This window comes from Crinia signifera, chromosome 2 (genome assembly GCF_055691185.1).
Source record: "Crinia signifera chromosome 2, ASM5569118v1, whole genome shotgun sequence".
NCBI classification, from domain to species: domain Eukaryota; kingdom Metazoa; phylum Chordata; class Amphibia; order Anura; family Myobatrachidae; genus Crinia; species Crinia signifera.
This window is the reverse complement of record NC_139218.1, coordinates 256,041,446-256,061,542: the sequence shown is the minus strand read 5'-3', so window position 1 is coordinate 256,061,542 and position 20,097 is coordinate 256,041,446. Positions and strand designations below refer to the sequence as shown.

The window sequence follows — 20,097 nt, the reverse complement described above, 5'->3', positions numbered from 1 at the left end:
TTTTATGAATGGCAGCCACCAGCACTGGTTTTGTCCATAAATAATTGATCGTAAATAATTTGAATTGGTCCTGGACCACCAACTCGTGGCACCCTTGCAAGTGTTCCGAGGCACCCCAGGGAGCCGCGGCACACAGTTGGGGACCAACTGCATTAATGTCTAAATCATAGTGATACTCCCCCTTATGTGTACATTATGTATTCCCCAAAGTATTGGAATATGATCATCCATACTTTATGTTTAGTATTGTTGTAATCGCCGTCACAGACGCACTGTCATTATATTAATAATGCAATGTGATTAATTACATAACCCTAGATATACATATATTTTTTTATTGTTTGGGGTGTAGTTTATTTTAGATCCTATATGCTCAGTGTGTATAAGCCACTTCTTTCAGTACATACAGGTTCCGCTTTACAATAAATAATATGTGAATTCTATAGCTACCTGTACTGAATTATCTTATAATGGTGGCACACACTGGGTATTATGGATCCGTTATTATATGTTTCATTATTCATTGTTTGGTTTTCATTTATGTTACACTGGAATTGTGTGTGGCCGGTTCCCATAGCTACGGATGTGTAGCAGAGACAACATCCGGACTGTGCAACTGCCTGCTCATTCCCCGCACTCCGCGGCTGGTGAATTTAGTTCCGCTTCCGGTTTTTTGATTCCGGATGCGGCAGCTGAGACGCCAGACGGGAGAAGACGGAGGAATGGCGGCGGCAGAGTGCGGACGGCGTCCTGACTACCCCTGGCTTTGGGTAAGTATGGCACACTCCACCTGCTTAAATAGGGTCAATTGGGGCTTACTCTGTGTGACTCCCTTTGAAGAAGGCGCAGAAGCGCCGAAACGGCCCGTCAGGGCACCAGATTGCTCCACGGCTTATTGTGCTGCTTTAGATCCATGAGATGGTCCATGTTGATTGTGCTGCTGCCCGTGGATGAGTATTGACCTTTCTCATTTTTGAAATAAATGTGCGGATTTTTTTCATTTATCTATTGATGTGCTGGTCCTATCATTTTGCATTTGCAATTAATGCTGGTGGTATAAGGCTGTATCTACATATTGACCTGGCACTCCACTTTGTCCATTGAAGAGTGTGCGTTTCCCTCAAGTGTCATTTATGCCAAGTAATTGGAATCTGGACATGCACCTTCCTGCTCATTGTATATACATCTTTTTTGGTTTTTTTATTTTTTCCTTTTTTTGTGATCTAGACCACTGTGTACAGTGGGTTGATCAAGTGGTGGATTTACCTATGGAAGACCTTACGAGTACCAAGAGGTTTACAGATAAGGACATATCAAAGATCTTGTTTAATGACACTACAGTGCTGGCATTTGATCAAGACAGTCCGGGGGAGATATACTCTGATTTGCTTAAACTGCGCAAACGTTTGGTGGAATTGGAACTGCATGGACTCACCTTATCGCAGTATTACAAGGATAATCTTATTCCAAGGGGCTTTAGGGTCCGTAACCAACCAACCCTGGGCAGATCAAATAAAGAGTTCTGCACCCAATGGTGTCAGATACTCAACCAGTGCAGTAGGGACCTCATGGTCCTTGTTATACAGCAAGTTAACAGAGATATTGTTAATGTCCAACAGGAGATTAATTTGTGCGAGAGTACAGGTGTTACATGTTTGAAAGCTGATGCTGCTGGAGAGTGGCTTGTTAAATTGGAGGAGGCTGTGTTGAAATTTAAGTCTGAACTGCTGGTTTTTAAGAAAACCAAGTATAGAGCGGTCAAGGAAGATTATAAGGATGCCAGGGTGTATCCTTGGGTTACAGGTCAGCCAGCCAGACGCACTTGGAGAGGAGGATTTGGCAACAGGAGACGAGGTGACATTGAATTCACGGATGTGGATTCTAGTCAGAGTGAGTCTGATCAACCGTCTAGAGGAGCTACTGCTCCTTTTTTAGGAGAGGGTGCTGCCATACGCAACAGGCAGAGAGGAAAAAACCTTGCAGGCGGGGTGGTGCAAAGCACAGAAAAACAAAAAAATCGGAGGGGGAACAGGAACTAGTGGTGTTCAATTTGTCGAAGTACCAACTCACGCAGTCAGAAGAGGGTGTATTGAACAAGGGACTTACGTTTGTCCCAACCTATAAACAGAGGGCCTTCGACTGCGAAACTGAGTTGTATAAACTACAGAGACAATTGAGACTTAAGGATTACTTTGCTAGACAGGCACCTGTGCTGAATCCCACCCAAACCATTCTGTGTCCCTTTAAAGTACGGTCTACATTTGACCCCCCCAGCAACAACGCGTCTATTGAGACCTTCATGAGATTAGTACGCAAGGATGTAGTGCCTGTGGTACGTAGTGCACATATTCAACGATCCAATCTCACACGTGAGGAAATGCAGGCCTTACGGTCATTACGTGAGAATAAACACATCATTGTCCGCCCCGCCGACAAAGGCGGGGGGATAGTGGTGTTGGATCGTGATGAATATGTGAACGAGGTACTGCGTCAGCTCATGGACGATACCTGTTACAAAAAGTTGCGTTTTGATCCCACCACTAATTACAAGACGGAGATCGACTCCATTATTGGTCTAGGCTTGACCAATGGGTGGATAGATGAGGGGATCTCGGACTTCCTTACACAGGAGTATCCGCGGATACCCCTCATCTATGTCCTACCTAAAATACACAAATCTATGGTGTCTCCGCCTGGGAGACCCATAATTTCTTCTATTGGGTCTCTATGCCAGCCCATATCACAGTACGTTGACTTTCATCTCCAACCTGTGGTCCAAAACACTCCCTACTGGCTGCGCGACACTACCCACTTCCTCAACAAGCTTTCTGGATTTGACGGGTCACTCTCCGACAGTATGCTGGTGACCATGGATGTCGCCAGCCTGTATACTAATATTGGCCATGAGGAGGGAGTGGCAGCAATCAGACGGACCATTTGTGGGAATCCTCATTACTCCGGTCCTGCGATTGAATTTTTGATTTTGCTCATTGATGTTATTTTGCATAAGAATTATTTTCTTTTCGATAATAGTTTTTATTTGCAGTTAAAGGGGACCGCGATGGGGTCAAACATGGCCCCATCGTATGCGAACCTGTTTATGTATGATTTTGAGAGCAAGTTTATTATGTCCAATCCACAATTTTCCAGATTTATTTCGATGTATGTGAGATACATCGATGATTTATTTTTTGTTTGGACCGGGGGTGAGGATCTCCTTGATGAGTTTGTGATGCTGCTTAACTCCCTCCCTGGCTCCATCAGGTTCACTCACACGTCAAGTAGGGAATCAATAGATTTCCTTGATGTTTCTGTTTCTATAATGGACGAAAAGTTTGTGACCAAATTGTTCCGAAAACCTACGGACAGAAACAGTTTACTTTTGGCCTCAAGCTTCCACCCACAACCTCTTAAAAAGGGATTGCCGTATGCCCAATTGCTCAGGGCCGTGCGAATCACCTCACAACAAGAAGATCTAAAAGGGGTCCTTGAGGTAATGGGGAAATGTTTTTCCAACAGAGGATATGGCAAGAAAGAGATCGAGGATGCCAAATCCAAGTGCCTTGCTTTAAAAAGAGAGGATCTGTTGAGTAATGCTACAAGGAGGGAAGCCCAAAAGGACAGGATGGTGTTCTCCAATACATTTTCCATCACGTCTGGTGAACTGCGATCGGCTATCATGACCCACTGGCATATCCTGAGCACAGACCCAGTGCTTAGTGAGTCCTGCAGGACACCTCCACTCTTCTGCTATAAGCGGAGTCCAAATATTAAACAGCACGTGGTCTATACTGACATCAGTCCTCGAGTGGACAGGGTCGGTACGTGGTTGGATACCAGAAAAGGATCTTTTAGATGCTCTGGATGCGTCAATTGCCAACACATCGTTACGGGCAGCAGCTGGCAGTACAAACTTGATGGCCGGACGTATACTCTTAAACATCGCATGGATTGCGACACCAAATTCGTGGTGTACATTGTCCTATGCCCATGCCACAAAATTTATGTGGGCAAAACTGTCCGAACTCTCAAAGAGAGAATTGGGGCTCACCGCTCCTCGGTGAAAAAAGCGTTAATTAAGGTGGATAAATTAACCCCTCCAGTAGCAAGGCACTTTGCAAACTGCGGTCATCGTATGAGAGACTTTAAGTTTATGCCCATCGATCATATTCCCCCAATGAGGAGAGGGGGTGATCGGCATAAAAGGCTACTCCAACGTGAGAGCCAATGGATTTACGATCTGCAATCGCTTGCTCCCAAAGGCCTCAACGAGGAATTAAATATGTCCATTTTTATTTAGATACGTGTGTAGTGATACTGATGGAGCTAACTGGGTCTTTTCGACCTGATTGGCTTATACCAATTTATATGTACTCTACTTGTTTGATTATACCTCCTTGGTACTTAGTTGTGTGTTTTTATAGGTTTCCTTTGGTTTTTATTGTTTGGGGTGTAGTTTATTTTAGATCCTATATGCTCAGTGTGTATAAGCCACTTCTTTCAGTACATACAGGTTCCGCTTTACAATAAATAATATGTGAATTCTATAGCTACCTGTACTGAATTATCTTATAATGGTGGCACACACTGGGTATTATGGATCCGTTATTATATGTTTCATTATTCATTGTTTGGTTTTCATTTATGTTACACTGGAATTGTGTGTGGCCGGTTCCCATAGCTACGGATGTGTAGCAGAGACAACATCCGGACTGTGCAACTGCCTGCTCATTCCCCGCACTCCGCGGCTGGTGAATTTAGTTCCGCTTCCGGTTTTTTGATTCCGGATGCGGCAGCTGAGACGCCAGACGGGAGAAGACGGAGGAATGGCGGCGGCAGAGTGCGGACGGCGTCCTGACTACCCCTGGCTTTGGGTAAGTATGGCACACTCCACCTGCTTAAATAGGGTCAATTGGGGCTTACTCTGTGTGACTCCCTTTGAAGAAGGCGCAGAAGCGCCGAAACGGCCCGTCAGGGCACCAGATTGCTCCACGGCTTATTGTGCTGCTTTAGATCCATGAGATGGTCCATGTTGATTGTGCTGCTGCCCGTGGATGAGTATTGACCTTTCTCATTTTTGAAATAAATGTGCAGATTTTTTTCATTTATCTATTGATGTGCTGGTCCTATCATTTTGCATTTGCAATTAATGCTGGTGGTATAAGGCTGTATCTACATATTGACCTGGCACTCCACTTTGTCCATTGAAGAGTGTGCGTTTCCCTCAAGTGTCATATATATATATATATATATATATAAATGTGTATGTGTATAGAGACATGTTTGGATAAACACCGAACAAAGGACAAAGAACTGTAATACTAGTTGAAACCAGTTTTCCCTCATGTTCAAGAAGAAGCCGCATGGCCAGGAAGTTACACTCGTGAACAGAAAGACACCCACAGGGAATGAAGAACCAATAAGAAGATGCCTGGTCCCTTTGCCTTACCCAATGACCACCAAGATTGACTCTCCCACCCCTTTGCTTTAAAAAAGGAACAACACTGTGATCTCTGGAGAGAGAAGGAAAATGTGATCTCACAGAGCACATACCCGGGATCCTGGGAAGAGAAATGTTCCATTGCAACTATGAGTCTGTGACGGTAATTAATATTCATATATGTGTGTCTGTTGTATCATGATAACTGTGCCTGCGTTCGTTTAATATATATCTGTAATGTAAACTTTGTATACCCTTAATTGCATTGTGGAAACTGTTTCCTTTAAGTGTCTGCTACCCTTTGTGAACCATTGTCCATTAAGGACTACAATATACTAGGACACGGGGTTAGATCCGTGATCCCACCATAACTGATTGTCTGTGTGCATCAATTCCTAGTATATAGTGTATGAGACGCTTTAGAAGGTTTTCTCATTCTCAGTCAGCATAAGGTTAAAATAAGATAAGACACAGTACAATGGTTTGTGGTTGCATCTATTCATATGTAAATGTGTTTTACAACCTTTCACATTGTCAGTTAAGGAGTTGCATTAGGCAGGGCTCCACTGCTGGAAATGAAATGATGGCATGGTGGTTGTTAAGGGTAACGAGTTATAGGTTGCAAGGTAACGGATACAGCGTAACTGACTTTATGTCCACTGGTTTATGAATTATTGAACATTCATACAGTATAAGATAGTATGGGCAGTATTCATTCCTGGATTCCAACTGTTGGAAGTCCCGACAGATGGAACCCCGGGCTGTTTTCGTTCTGTTCGAAAGAAATTTGAAAGTCGGAAATCAATGTTCTGACTGTTGTGTGTCGGAAAGTCAGAGGAATGTCAAAAACGTCAGCGGATTGTCAAAAAATGGCATGAATTTTGACAATCTGCGGCTGCTTCAGACAAAACAGATCTTACTTGTTTTAAAGTCAGATCTGTTTTGCCGGAAACTGCCTTCAATGCTGTCATAAATGGTGAGGTGGAAATAGTGGCCAAAATTGAATTTGTTAATAATGCAAATGGCATGAGTTTTTTCAATTTGATTCAATAGCCCCTTCATTTCAATGGTTTGTCCAGTGTGTTACTGTACATGTAGAAGCCCTAACAAAATTAGTTTGCAATTGAAATAAATGGAAAAATAACTTCTATATAAATAAGTGAAATAAATCCAAGTAGTAATGCGCCGGTTTACACTAGAGCAAGAGAAAAACAGCATTTCCTGTCCCCATTATAGGAATAACAAACCCTAGACTGGGAAGAAACCTTTATTGAAAATTGAAAGTGTTTAATCTCCTTGTCATAGCAGAAACTATTTACACTGGTCAGCGCAGAAGAATGCGGGAACATTAAATGAAGTGTCCATAAAACATTTCCTGGCCTCCAAAAGACTATTCAGATAATGAGAAATATTGAGACCCCTCAGTGATAGTAAGCCACAATGTGATTGTAGTTGTAGTGATGGTCGCATTGCACACACATTAAAATAATACCTATTGATGTGCAGAATAAATCACTTAACAAAGCTAGAAAAGTCATTTATGTCAGTTCCTTCAAAGGCCTAAATTTCAATTGAACTTCTTGAAATAATGCATAACCGCACTGAAAATGAACTGCCCGTTAACATGTATAGGAAGAAGCAAACAGTACATTTGCTGGAACCCTTAATAGATATGTGCAGTAGGCAGTACCATAGAGATTATATACAAATACAATAACATGGGGTCATTGAAATGGAAAAAGTAGCATAAAAACACAAACCAGATATACAGATGAAGCCGCTCTCATCAGAGGGTCTCCTGGAGCAAGAAACTACACCAGTGCCACGGGAATTCCTGGCAATGAACGTGCACATCACACCAGACGCAAGATACGGCACAGCAATCAAAGAACTGACAGAATCTGATTGACTGCTGAGGGCATCATCACATACATTAAATTATTCTATACTTTTCTCAACTGTTTATAATAGATTTAAGAAAATCTTTTCGGTCTACAGACATAGACCTTTGGCATTTGGGTTGACAGACAAGGCACGTTGAAGCATGGTGAAGCGTTGCACAACCTGGCAAGATGGTGTTGCTGTGGAGTGTATTGCTTATGTTCAACCCCCAGATGTCGCTTTTGAAAATCACCAATGCGTATGTGTAAAGTCTCCAGTCAAATACAGTACAGTAAAATAGTCCAAGAAATCCTTCACCATTTTGTAAATACAGTATGCTACGTAGACAATCATTCTCGTCCATCCACCGTGTTGTACAGTAATTCTGCTATGTAGATGCTTATTCAGCCTCTTGTACTTGGTGGGGAAATAAATGCAGAGTTTAGCTCCGTAAGAGTGTGCTAAGCTCGGCATACATTTCCCCACCAAGTCCTTGGGGCTGAACGAGCGTCTACATAGCATAATTACTGTACAACATTGTGGCGGGCCGAGACTATCGGCCATTAGGGAGCCCACCACCACCTAGCAGCATTTACATTAAATAAACTTTTTAAACTAAAATTATTCTGCGTTCATTGTGCCAAACTCAGAGCGTAGCTTTAAGCGCCATCGCCATATACAGGACACCTAATTACATAAGGCTTCCGGGTTCCTGCATCAGTTGTGAATGAGATTGCTGTACAGTATCCCTTATGGCCTAGTGGTTAAGCCCACTGCATGCCACATGCAATGCCTGTGGTACTAATACCGGTCATCAACAATTATTTTTTTTATTCCATTGTTTTGTACATTAAAATGTGTCTATACTGTATTTATACTTTAATTGTGCACATAATTTGGAGTGTGAGAAAAAGGCCCACCCCTAGTTTCAGATTATAGCATCAAGACGCAAATGGGCAGATCAGAAAGTGGTCACAATACCTCACTTTGGCAGAAGAGAAGCTAACACATAAGCCGCTCACACAGTGTGCTTAGTCCAGCACATGTTTCCGCTGTACATCGCTGATTTTAATCCCCACACAGCCTGGAAGCTCACTGCAAACAAACACTGCACCTCCCCCTCCATCAGCCTCCATCGATTCATTGTATATGAAGGACAGTTGAGGCCAGGAGGTAATGGGGTAAAGTTAGCAAATCTAACACAAAACAGATAAAGTCAAGCATAATTAGAGCTGATTTGTTTAGGATAGTTATATAATGATCAAATTAACATACATGTACAAAATTAGAGCAGATTTGTAAAAAAAATAAACCTTTTATAAATTATTTATTATTAAAATTGCAAAATATACTTTGATTTGTCAAAATAGCTCATATACTGTACATGTAATGTTTCTGTTTTTTCTCATTAAATGCATAGAACATGCATTTAATGAGAAAAAGCATAAACATTATATGTACGGTAAATGAGCTATTTTGACAAAACAGTATATGAGCTATTTTGCACATCAGGATAATTAGTAGCTAATTAGTAGCACAATCAGCCTTTTGCTCATTAAAATTATATATAGCATGACTATACACTCTATGTAATTGCAATTTTATCTGCATACAAAAAATGTTCTCATACAGTGTTTTCTAGCCAGTCAATGTAACATTATGTGGTATGCACATACAGTACAGTTGCAAACAGTGACAATGGCAATCATTCCATCCTCTACACTGTACTTTAGAAGCCAATCTCAGGGACTTTTTTCAATCCTGGGATTAGCTTCCCTAAAAAAAAAACCTCCCCACTTGTTTACTTACATGTGCACTGAAGGTGCGGCCGGGAGCCGGGTTGGTGGGTGGGCTGATGCTGCCCGGAGCCAGGTTGGTGGCTGGGCTTGGTAATGCTGCCTGGAGCCCAGTCAATGGGCGGGGTCTCCGGGAGCTGGGCAGGAGCACAGGACACAAGTTACGGTGTAGGCGGGTGGCCAGCATGTCCAGGACAGTGTGGGTCAAGGTGGCTCAGGCTGTCTGTGTAGCTGTGTGGCCTGTACAGCATGACCTATGACCTCATCACGCTGTGCAGGGCTGCACTGCTGGGTACGGGGGAAGCTGGGCAGCGTCTAATCCCGAAATCCCAGGATTGGAAATGCCAATCCCAGAATTGAAATCCCAGTGTTTTGGGGGCCAAATCCCAGGATACCGCCGATCCCGGGATTGGTCACCCGACACTGTACTGTAGTTTTCATTATTGGAGCAGTTGCCACCCAGTTGTGAAGCAGTATAATTACATGCTTTTGCATGCTTTTGCCATAGTAAGCCATAGCAGGACATTTCATATGGCCTGACAACGAAGCCAGCATGGCAGGCCAACAGGATACATAAGCATGGCTACATCTGTACCTCTACATAATATATATAAAATTCCATACAAATAAGGAGCAATATTTTTAATTGCTCAATTGTATAGAAAAGTATTGTTGTCAGTAAGACCCATACACAGACATTGAGAGTTGGGGGGAGGAGTACAGATTACTCAGGTTTATTGGAGGGGCCTCACACGGGCTCAGATCATTTTAGGAGAACACAAACCATATCCCCCTTGTAAGTTTTCTGCACTGCTATTTGCCACTGCACATTGGACCTTATTCTAGTACATTCGCTCCCCTGCGTGTTCATGCAAGGAGCGATGGTGTGCGACTGCGTATGCGCATAAACCAATATGCGCATGTGCAGCTACTTGGTGTGAATTACCATGGCAAATTGATTATTTGCCGGCCGCTCGCACACAGTTGCCATTCCCATGAAAACGTTGGCATTCCCATGAAAGTTCAATGTTGGTGTGGGGGGGGGGGCAGCTCGTGTCAGCTGCCCATCCGCTTTCTGCACAGGGCGCCCGCAGATCTAAGACACCACCGAGGTGTCTTAGATCTGCGAGCGCTGTAGACATTTGCGACTGATTTCTGCCCGGCATGCAAGCTGCGAATGGATGTTTATGTAAAACATCCATTCATATGCCTGCAGGGTATTGCAACGTGTGAGGGGGGCGGTCGGCCATGCGGACGGCGTTTGGTGTACTTGCAAACCTGCAAAAGTTGCAGCCTTACCAGAATCACCCCCATAGTATTTGACAACACACACCAGTACCATGGCACTTGTTGGCTCTTGATGACCAAGAACATATATTTTTATTTTGTAAACTATACTTTTAAAAATTACAGCTGATCAGTCATTATGGGAAACATCTTCTCTAGATGGTTACCTGCAAACCAGTTTTAATAAATGTTTTCCATGACCAAGAAGCAATGAATGCACAATGCCTGTAAATGCTAACCAACAGACGCAAGTTGTTTGCAAGCTGAGTCAGTATTAATAAATGGTCAATGTGTAATTAATTACTGTCTAAATTTTCTGTCACACTACAACTGTGCTTGTCAGCTGCCTCTCTGAATCCTATGAATAGGCTGCAGACAGTTAATCGCCAGCTGCAGAGTCATGTGCTCCATGCCCTGAAGATGACTTAAAAACATAATTGAAGATGCCCAAAAGAAACATAAGTTTTCCTTTTAAACAAAATAAGAACCTTTCAAACAATCAAGTTATGCTGACAAACAACTGTACTGTATTAAAAATGAAAGTTACAAATTAAAAAAAAAAAAAAATGTAGAGCAATCTCCCTCAGTATGTCTGCTTTAAGCTGTGGAACTTTCATTTCCATCTTGCTACTGTTTATTTACTGTGGGTGAGCCAGAACTGTTACATTTTACAATGATTCCAATAGAATGACTACAGTATAGGCAGTATTAGTATCCATTTTGTATTTACCCAAACGCAATGTGTGCTAAGTAATTATTGTATGCTCTGGTGCCCTCCTAATTAACACTTCACATGAAGTAAAAATAGTGTTTCCATTGGACTAATCAATGAATACAGTTATACTCATCCTACTTATCAAGGACCATATATGACAAACCCAGCTTAAACAATAGAGACACTACTGGCAGAAAGGCAGCACATCCCTGTCTCACTAGCAGAAGCTCATTTCTGCCTCACTGACAGCAGCACATCCTTGCCTCATTGACAGCAGCGCATCTCTGCCTCACTGACAGCAGCGCATCCCTGCCTCACTGACAGCAGCGTATATCTGCCTCACTGACAGCAGCGTATCCCTGCCTCACTGACAGCAGCACGTCCCTGCCTCACTGACAGATGGACATTATTGCTTCACTGAGATTATGCAGGAACCTACAAAACTGGGCAGTGTTTGAAAAAATGGAGGTCCCTATTTCAAAATAAGTATCCCATACAGTCAAAATTCCATTCACTATAGAAACTTAATTTAATCCAGGGATGGGAAAGATTTCAGACTTCTATTATCTTTTCTAAAGCTGGGTACACACTGGACGATACACTGCTAGCTTGTATGTGGTGTGTATCACCATATGTCTGTGAACAACATCATTCGCAGACATACAGTATTGCATCAGATATTCAGCATGGCCAATAACTAGTATATCTTTAGATATATCAGTGCATCTGGCTGTGGACCTTATTCTGGTCCATTCGCAGCCGGCGTTCGTTCGCACGGGGACTGATGTTAGCCATATGCACATGCCCAGCCACATTTTGGCGCATGTGCATACGCTGGTTGCGTGTGGCCACGGCAAACAGATATTAGACGGGTGCATGCGCCCAAGGTTGCAGGTGGGGGCTTTGGGCGGTGACGCATAGTCACACCCATGGGAACACCCAGCATTTCATGGGCGTTCCCATAGTAACTGGGACATAATGTCGGTGCCAGGGGTAGGCATATGGTGATGTCATCTGCTTGCCTACTTCCTCCCAAGGGTGCACGCGAATCTAAGTGACCTGAGAGTCACTTAGATATGCATGCACGTTCCACATCATTAGATGGTCAGACACCATCGAATGATGTGGTTGTTCACCCACAGGCTAAAAATGGATGTTTATGTTAAACATTCAGTCACAGGCCCTGCGTACGTACACATGCTGCGAGGGGGGCTGGCTTACCACCATTTTGCAGGTTGCGTTCAGGTTAACCCGCGGTGCGAATTCTCATCCGAGGGAATCAACCAGAATAACCCCCTGTGTGCATGGGTGGTCTTCTGACTCCCATAGAAGTTCTATGGGAGGGTTGACATCACAGCTGGGCAGGTAAATTTAAATCCTGTATCTGGCTAGCTGTGTGTGCTGACTAACACATTGATCTGCTGATCGGTAAGTGTGTATACTTACCTGAATTGGCCTCATAATTAGCATGACATGTCCGATTACGTGTCGGTGAGGTGTGTACCCTAGACTCCGAGGGGCTTATTTGTAAAAGTACCCTTTCAAATGCAAGTTTAATATATAATTTTTTATTTTGGGTATTGAGTGCTAGACCATCTCACATTGAAATAATTGTATATGGAAAAACTTTTATTTAATCATCTAGCATTTTACAAGTAAAAATCATCTAATTCAGTAGTTTATAAATACACAAAAACTCTGGCAGCCGCCTACTGTATGTCCCACTGATGGAGAATGGGAAATATGTGTGATCTCTCCCTTAACCTCTGTTAGCCTGTCTCTCTCACGTTCAGACCAAGTGGGCAACAAACTGTCATCTACCCAGCTCTTCTATCTCTGATCTATTTCAATTGCCAAAAAAATACTGCAGTCTCAGCATGTCTGCCAGTACTCAGAAGCTCTGCACACCTCTGCATCACACACACTTGAACCTGGAGCTTCCCTCCCATATCACAGTTCTAGCCATAGCTGCCTACCCTCCTGCATTCTGCAGGAGACTCCCTGAAATAGCAGCAATCTCCCGCTCTCCCTTATTAGTCAAGCAATCTCCCTCATGTCACCTAGCCCACATTACACTGTTACATTTTTGGGGAAAAAAGGAATGAGAGATAGATACATTGATATTGAATCATCAGCACCATTTCCCAGCACTTTAGCAAGTATAGTAGCTCTTACTAACTGCTTGGGGCTCATCTACATTTGGATATAAGTAATTTTAGAAGATTCCTCTCAGATGTAGAAGTACACACCCACGATTCTAGGTGCCACGTTCACAATCTCCCCATATATGGAACTAGACACACCCTTTGGGTGAAGCATGACACGCCCCCTCAATGGGGCGCTATGCAAAATTCTCCTACCAACTATAATCTCTCTAAAACTAGTTTTAGTAGGCAAGTATCGTTATAGCTCAATACTCAAGGTCAGTGTCTCATCATTGGTAACGGCTGAAAGGGAATGGTGCTGTCAGCTGGAATAGATCTCTCTAAAGGTAACTCAAATTGTATCCCTCTGTAGTATACAAATGATTACAAACATATTTACTTATAGATTATATCAGTGCTGCCAATATTACTTCCAGTCAAATGGAAGCTTTCTGGAAAGCTGTGATCCATCCAGATCACAATTTACTAGTTTATCAGGTAAATTAAACATACTGTAAGTAGTATATTTTCTGACGATTATCCTTTGATTTGATTACTTTTCCCAACTATGTATACTACAGTATGTGAATTTACAGTGAAAAGATCTGAGCTGTATACATTATCAGATAGTATAACCCATGTATATACTCTTTGCAGAGTTCCAACAGACCCCCTGCTATTAACTACACATGTACTGTATAAACTAACAGTGAAAGATCAGACATTAGTCATTGCAAAATTCCTGTAAGGAGCCTACACTTCTACTACTACAGTATTGCAATGCACAAGAAGCTGCAATTACAAATACACCGTAAGCACACTGCTATATGAAGGTGGTTATACAGTAGACAGGGAATATATAATTCTATAATTTACACTATATCTACATAATCAGTAACTATACATTATTCACATTTTTTTTATATAAATTATGTTATTCAAATAAAGAAGTATCAACAACTCTGAAGAAATGCCACAACTTCAGTCACATTTCTTTATGACTTTTAAACAAGACTTTTAGCAAAACTTTTTCTCCTGCAAATTATAATCCTTATTCCAAATATTCTCCTATAATTACTTCCCTTTTAACACCTGACACAAAAAGAATACTTTTTATTAATCATTTGAGTGTTTTTTTTATACCAGAACACTGTAAGCAATCCACATTGAATCCTCAGACCTGTCATTCAGTTCATTCACATGAATATCTATAAGAAAGAGGTTGGTCACTGTTTACTTACAAGCCTCATCATCTTCGGTGAAAGACATCTGGAAAATGATTATATATCAAGGAGTTAAAGATACAGCTTTTCAGCTTTTTTGCAGATAGTTTTCTGGTTCTTTGAGTTCTCGGATGAACTACAGAAAAAATCCAGGAAATGTCTTCAAATTAGATAAGCCAAAAAAAATAGATAAATGTATCCTATTTTTAATAATCACTATAACAACGTTAAAAGCTGCAGAAGTCTTCTCCCTTGCGGTTGAAATGATTGTTAAATCCAGTGAGCTAAGAAAGTAACTGATGCCAGAGATTTCTTGAGGCCCATAGATATTTGACATTCCAGTACTCGCACACGAGCTGTAAACAAATCAGTTCATGCACTAGAACAGACCGTTCAGCTGCCTACATATAAGGTTTTCTTCTTGAGTGGCATTTGTGATAGACTTACATGGTTATGGTTATTGTTATTAAAATTTGTGTAAATGCAGCCAAAATCTTCAGTCCAGAGGACTATTTCTCTCAAGTCTCACAATAACCCCCCCCCCCCCCCCTGATTATCATTGTATACTGTACTGCTTTGTGAGGCAGGAGAATACAAACGGTCTGTGAACTGAGAACAAATGAGCCACTGGCAAGATCATGTAAACTTTTAGCTGTCACCATCACATTATAAATATAATATTGGAATTAGGCCCAAGAAGTAATATTGATTGCAAATAAAGATCAGACACGTTTGATGTTAGGCATATTAGATGTCCATAGAAGTGGAAAAGAAAGAAAGAAATAACACATTATGGTGCTAAGAAGTAAAGCATGCATGTTACAAAACTAGATTAAGAGGAGTATTTATCAAAGCTTGGCAAGAGATATATTTGAGAGAGATAAAATACCAACCAATCAGATCCTGACTGTAATTTTTCATACACAGCCTGTTACATGGAAATTAGAAGCTGATTGGTTAGTACTTTATATCTCAGTTCTCTCTCTCTCTCTCTCTCTCTCTCTCTCTCTCTCTCTCTCTCTCTCTCTCTCTCTCTCTCTCTCTCTCTCTCTCTCTCTCTCTCTCTCTCTCTCTCCAAGCTTTGCAAAATACCTCGCCAAGTACTTAGATTATCATTGTAACCTTCTGACACATACCGTACACAATATACATTATTGATTCCCAAGCAAGCATACTAGGTAGAGTTGTCACCTTAACACTGCTACAGTAATTTGGTGCAGGTTGATTCATTTGGCAATATATGCAGTAATAAAATCCGTAGTGTTCCAAAACATTAACTTAACAATAGATATTAAACAAAAACACCAATGGATCAAAAGTGATATATTGTCCAAGCAACCTGTAGGTGGAAAAGTGAATCATTCAGACAAAGCTGTTCAACAAAGGAATCCATGTTGCGACAGTACGGCATCACAAATTCCCAAGACCAAGGGGGAAGGTTAACACAGCAGTGTGATAACATAAATCTGTGAATATTCTTCTGATGGATACAAAGGACATGAACACCAAAAAATTAGCTACATTCCTTAGATGATTTAGCAACTACCCTATGGCAATACAAGCCTTGTCGCATAATTTGCAGTAGTACTGTATAGGGCAGTCCTATAAAATGCAAGACCATGCAACTGTCTTGGCTAGCGGCAGGATCTGAGGGGCCCGGATAAAGTAATGAATAAATGACAACAAATATAGCCACAATTAAAAGTAGGTAGCTATGCTGTCATGTGCCGTGGGCACTGGATATGACATTGAGACGCAGTAACTGATTTAATGGTAAGCAACAGAGGTGGTCCCTTGGCATGATGTGTGTTGCCCTAGAATCCAACAGTCTCCCTCAAGTCAGGACGTGTCTCCACTCCCTTCCACCTACCAGGTGCTGGTATCCATAATCTTCTGCCTATGCCCACTACACTCCACTTAAGCCCCGACACCAACCCTTCAATGCCAGAACCTCATCTTCACCAGCCCTGGCTCCAGCGATTTCATTGGTGTTGAGAGGAGAACATACATCACCCTGAGCCTGCCAAACACCAGCCGCTGAGCGCTGAGTCTGTCAAACCCAACCTGGACATTGGCCATGATGTCATTGTAGTCAGTGACAACAGCTTGGTGTGAGTGTGTGCTAATGCTGGGGGGGGGGGGGGTATTATGTCAGTATGTGAGACAAGGGGGGTTCTATGTCATGGTTATGAGATGAAGGACAGGGTGGGTAGTATTTACTGGGTGTAAGACAAGGACCACTGAAAAGAAGCCTTGCACTACCCACAGGTGTGTGTGACAGGAGTATGTATTTTCTGTAATATGTGGCTACATACATTACTGTGTGCCTATGTCCACAGTATGTTTCCCCGGGGGAGAGTTACCTGATGTTCTATTCTGCTCCAAATGACTGCCTTGCCCTGAGTGACAAAAATCCTAGTTTATGCCCCGTTAATAAACCATTTTAATGCATATTAAATACTGAACCACATATGGTACAAATGTATGAACACGGGTATTATAGTATATTGGTATGTCTAAATGAATATCTTTTTGTTATTCTGCAGGAGGTAAAAAATCACAGATATAAGTAACACACAAGCTGAACTGTTGAAGATCAAGTTGGTTTTTGTAGGATTTTAGAACTTGCCAAGTCAAGACAGGAGAGTGACTTATTGGTATGATAGTTACATAAAACTGACAATAATTCCAACATTCTAGCATCTTTGAAAACTAGAAAGTGAAAGGCCTTGCGGGAGCGAGACTGTGCTCAACAGAAGTCTCCATCACTTTTGACATCCATAAAAGCAGAAGAAAAATGTTACAGTGGAACACTTTGATCAAAGTTCATGTACAGGTAATAATACTTTTATGAACATTTGATGACTACATTTGGGAAACCAGCTTCATTTAATTAAATGGATATAAAGCATTAAAGACCTGCTATTATCTTTTACAGTTTATCCTGATATAAACATTTCCTGTATGTGATTGCTAAGAGCAACAATATAAAACATTTATTGGTGGATAATGTTTTTTTAATCTGTTTAAAAAAATGTAAAAAGTTGAATAAATTATAAATCAAATACAAGACTCTTGTGAATATTGTACACGGTGCTTGCTGTTCTTCTACTGAAATGGTAGTGTAGTGCCTCTACTACTGTTCCTATATTTGTTTTATGTATAAAGAAAGGGAGCATAGGCATGCCCTATGGGGTTAGTGAGAATTATAGGTACTGTTTAAATTCTAGTTCTGCTGAAATAGTTTGCAAAGTACAGTAGCATGATTAAAGGCTTATAGACTAGTAACTTATACCCCTTTCAGACATACGGCAAAATCCCAGGTTTTTGCACATGAACGCGCATCAACACGGGATTTTGGTATGTCTGAAAGGGTCAACCCGGGTGTTAAAACCCAGGTCTCCGACCCTTCTTTTTACCTGGGTTGAGGGATTTAAGACCCGGGTTGACCCTTTCAGACATAAGAAAAACCTGGGTTTTTCAGCAAATTACTGGGTAGAACTGCTTCACCCGGTAATTTGCTGCTGTAAGTGTGAAAGGGTGCAGGGTGCACCCGGGAAAATGACCCAGCAGTCAAAATGCAGGGTAATTCTCGGGTAGTATGTCTAAAAGGGGTATTACAGAGTGGTGTACTACTACTGATTATAGGCTTATGAATAGAGTCCTTCACTTTTTGTCAGAGAGAAGTTCCTCTTACTGCATGGTGAATGCAACAGTGGAATCGCCACTCTGAGATATCACTATATGATGCATTTTGTATGAACCTCGGAGCTAATTAGATGAATGATTATGGAGACGGGATCGCGTCAATCACCACAGGAGTCACAAGTGGCAAATGGCACAGCAACGATGAGCGTGTCTACATCTGTACATAGCAAACTACTATATGTAAAAACCATTAATGTGGAGCAGAGATCACATTACCTCAACCATATTGGTTACATTTGGGAATTTCAGCAAACCTACAAGAAAAGTTCAATTTTGGAGGATTTACAGCATATTTGCTGCTAGTACATCCTGCCCAAAACATTAAATATAAGATATGAGATTTTTTTATTAGTGCAGAAATACCTAAGATCGTGTCTCTAGTGGCTTTTATTTGGTCACTTCTTGGTAGTGTCAGACTTGGGCAAGAAGGTCCCAGTGGAAGAATGCAGTGGTAGGGGCCCATGTTTATGGGGTTTGTCAGTCTCCAGAGGGGGTGTGGCCTGCTGCCATAGAGGTTTAGCTAACCAATAGAGTGCATGGTTTTAGCCCTTTGATAAATATATATATATATATATATATATATATATATATATATATATATTGCTCCCAGACTGGTTATACAGACTACTCCAATTCTCCTGAACGTACCTCTGGGTACAATTTGTCTTGAGGGATATCCCCTAGCCAAAAAAGGATTTAAATAATTTGAGTAGATACTGATTATTCGATACTCATGGTAGTTGGGCGCCCACTATAGTTAGTACGCTCATACCCCCACTATCCATGTTGGCATGGAGTTGACTTTATATAGTGTGGTGAGCGCAGCGAGCCACCGAGCTCGAAGATGGGCGAGCGTAGCGAGCCCTGCGAGTGGACGTGGAAAACTAAGCAAATAGCTTAGTGGGCGCCCAACTAACATATAAGTACCCATTATTCCGACATTAGGAACAATTCCTTCTATTTTTGTGGCAATATATACCACACTCTGCTTTAAAGAGCACCACCCACCATCCCTGATTGCGAGAAAACATTGTCTCCGTCATTAGATCAAAATAAATTCCTACTACACCTGCTGAAGTCCATGTTTGGACAAAACGTGTAGGGTTTCTCTTATGAACGGAAGTCATTCAGGAGTTGAATCAAAATTCTCTGAAAATCTTATATTTTTTAAGTTGTTGAAAAATTAAATAAATGATCCTTGTGTCTACATTTATTTATTATTCCATAAATATTTATTATTTTGATTTGGGGAATATACTGTATATATATATATATATATATATATATATATATATATATATATATATATATATAAACAGAAAGTACCTAAGAATCCGCGCCTCAGTGGTATACAGCAGCAACTCTGAGAGCTCCCTGTTAGCCGGGACCCAGAACAGATAGAGATACAGAGCAGAAACAGAGTGTGCTAAAAGTGAAAGTACACAATTTTTCCTCAGTTTATAAAATATTTAATAAAAGCCAACAACACGGCTCATAAAAGATACACAATTTTACACGGTCATTTGGTGGAATCAATTGACAAAGTGTATGGTGATTCAATACAACAGCAGTCCCAACGCGTTTCGTCAACTACGTGATGAAGTCACGTAGTTGACGAAACGCGTTGGGCCTGCTGTTGTATTGAATCACCATACACTTTGTCAATTGATTCCACCAAATGACCGTGTAAAATTGTGTCTCTTTTATGAGCCGTGTTTTTGTTTTTTATTAAATATTTTATAAACTGAGGAAAAATTGTGTACTTTCACTTTTAGCGCACTCTGTTTCTGCTCTGTATATATATATGCCGGGTGCCCTCATGCAGGATCAGATAGTAGGGAGAAAATAGCGGCACTCTCGGACTTGTTCAAATGAATACTCTTAACTTGAGTTACTTCAACGT

General features: G+C 41.4%; 1 protein-coding gene across 12 annotated transcripts in view; it reads right to left on the bottom strand.

Moving 5' to 3' along the window:
• Positions 1-20,097, bottom strand: part of DMD (dystrophin) — a 1,973,025-nt gene that overhangs the window by 1,870,424 nt on the left and 82,504 nt on the right. The window contains exon 1 of one of the 12 annotated variants that reach the window (XM_083174343.1): positions 14,505-14,661. The exons of the other annotated variants lie outside the window; for them this stretch is intronic. Within the exon in view, the coding sequence (XP_083030469.1) occupies positions 14,505-14,532 (28 nt within the window). The 5' untranslated portion in view covers positions 14,533-14,661. Of the gene's footprint in view, positions 1-14,504; positions 14,662-20,097 lie in introns of those variants that run through there. 12 annotated transcript variants of the gene reach the window in all.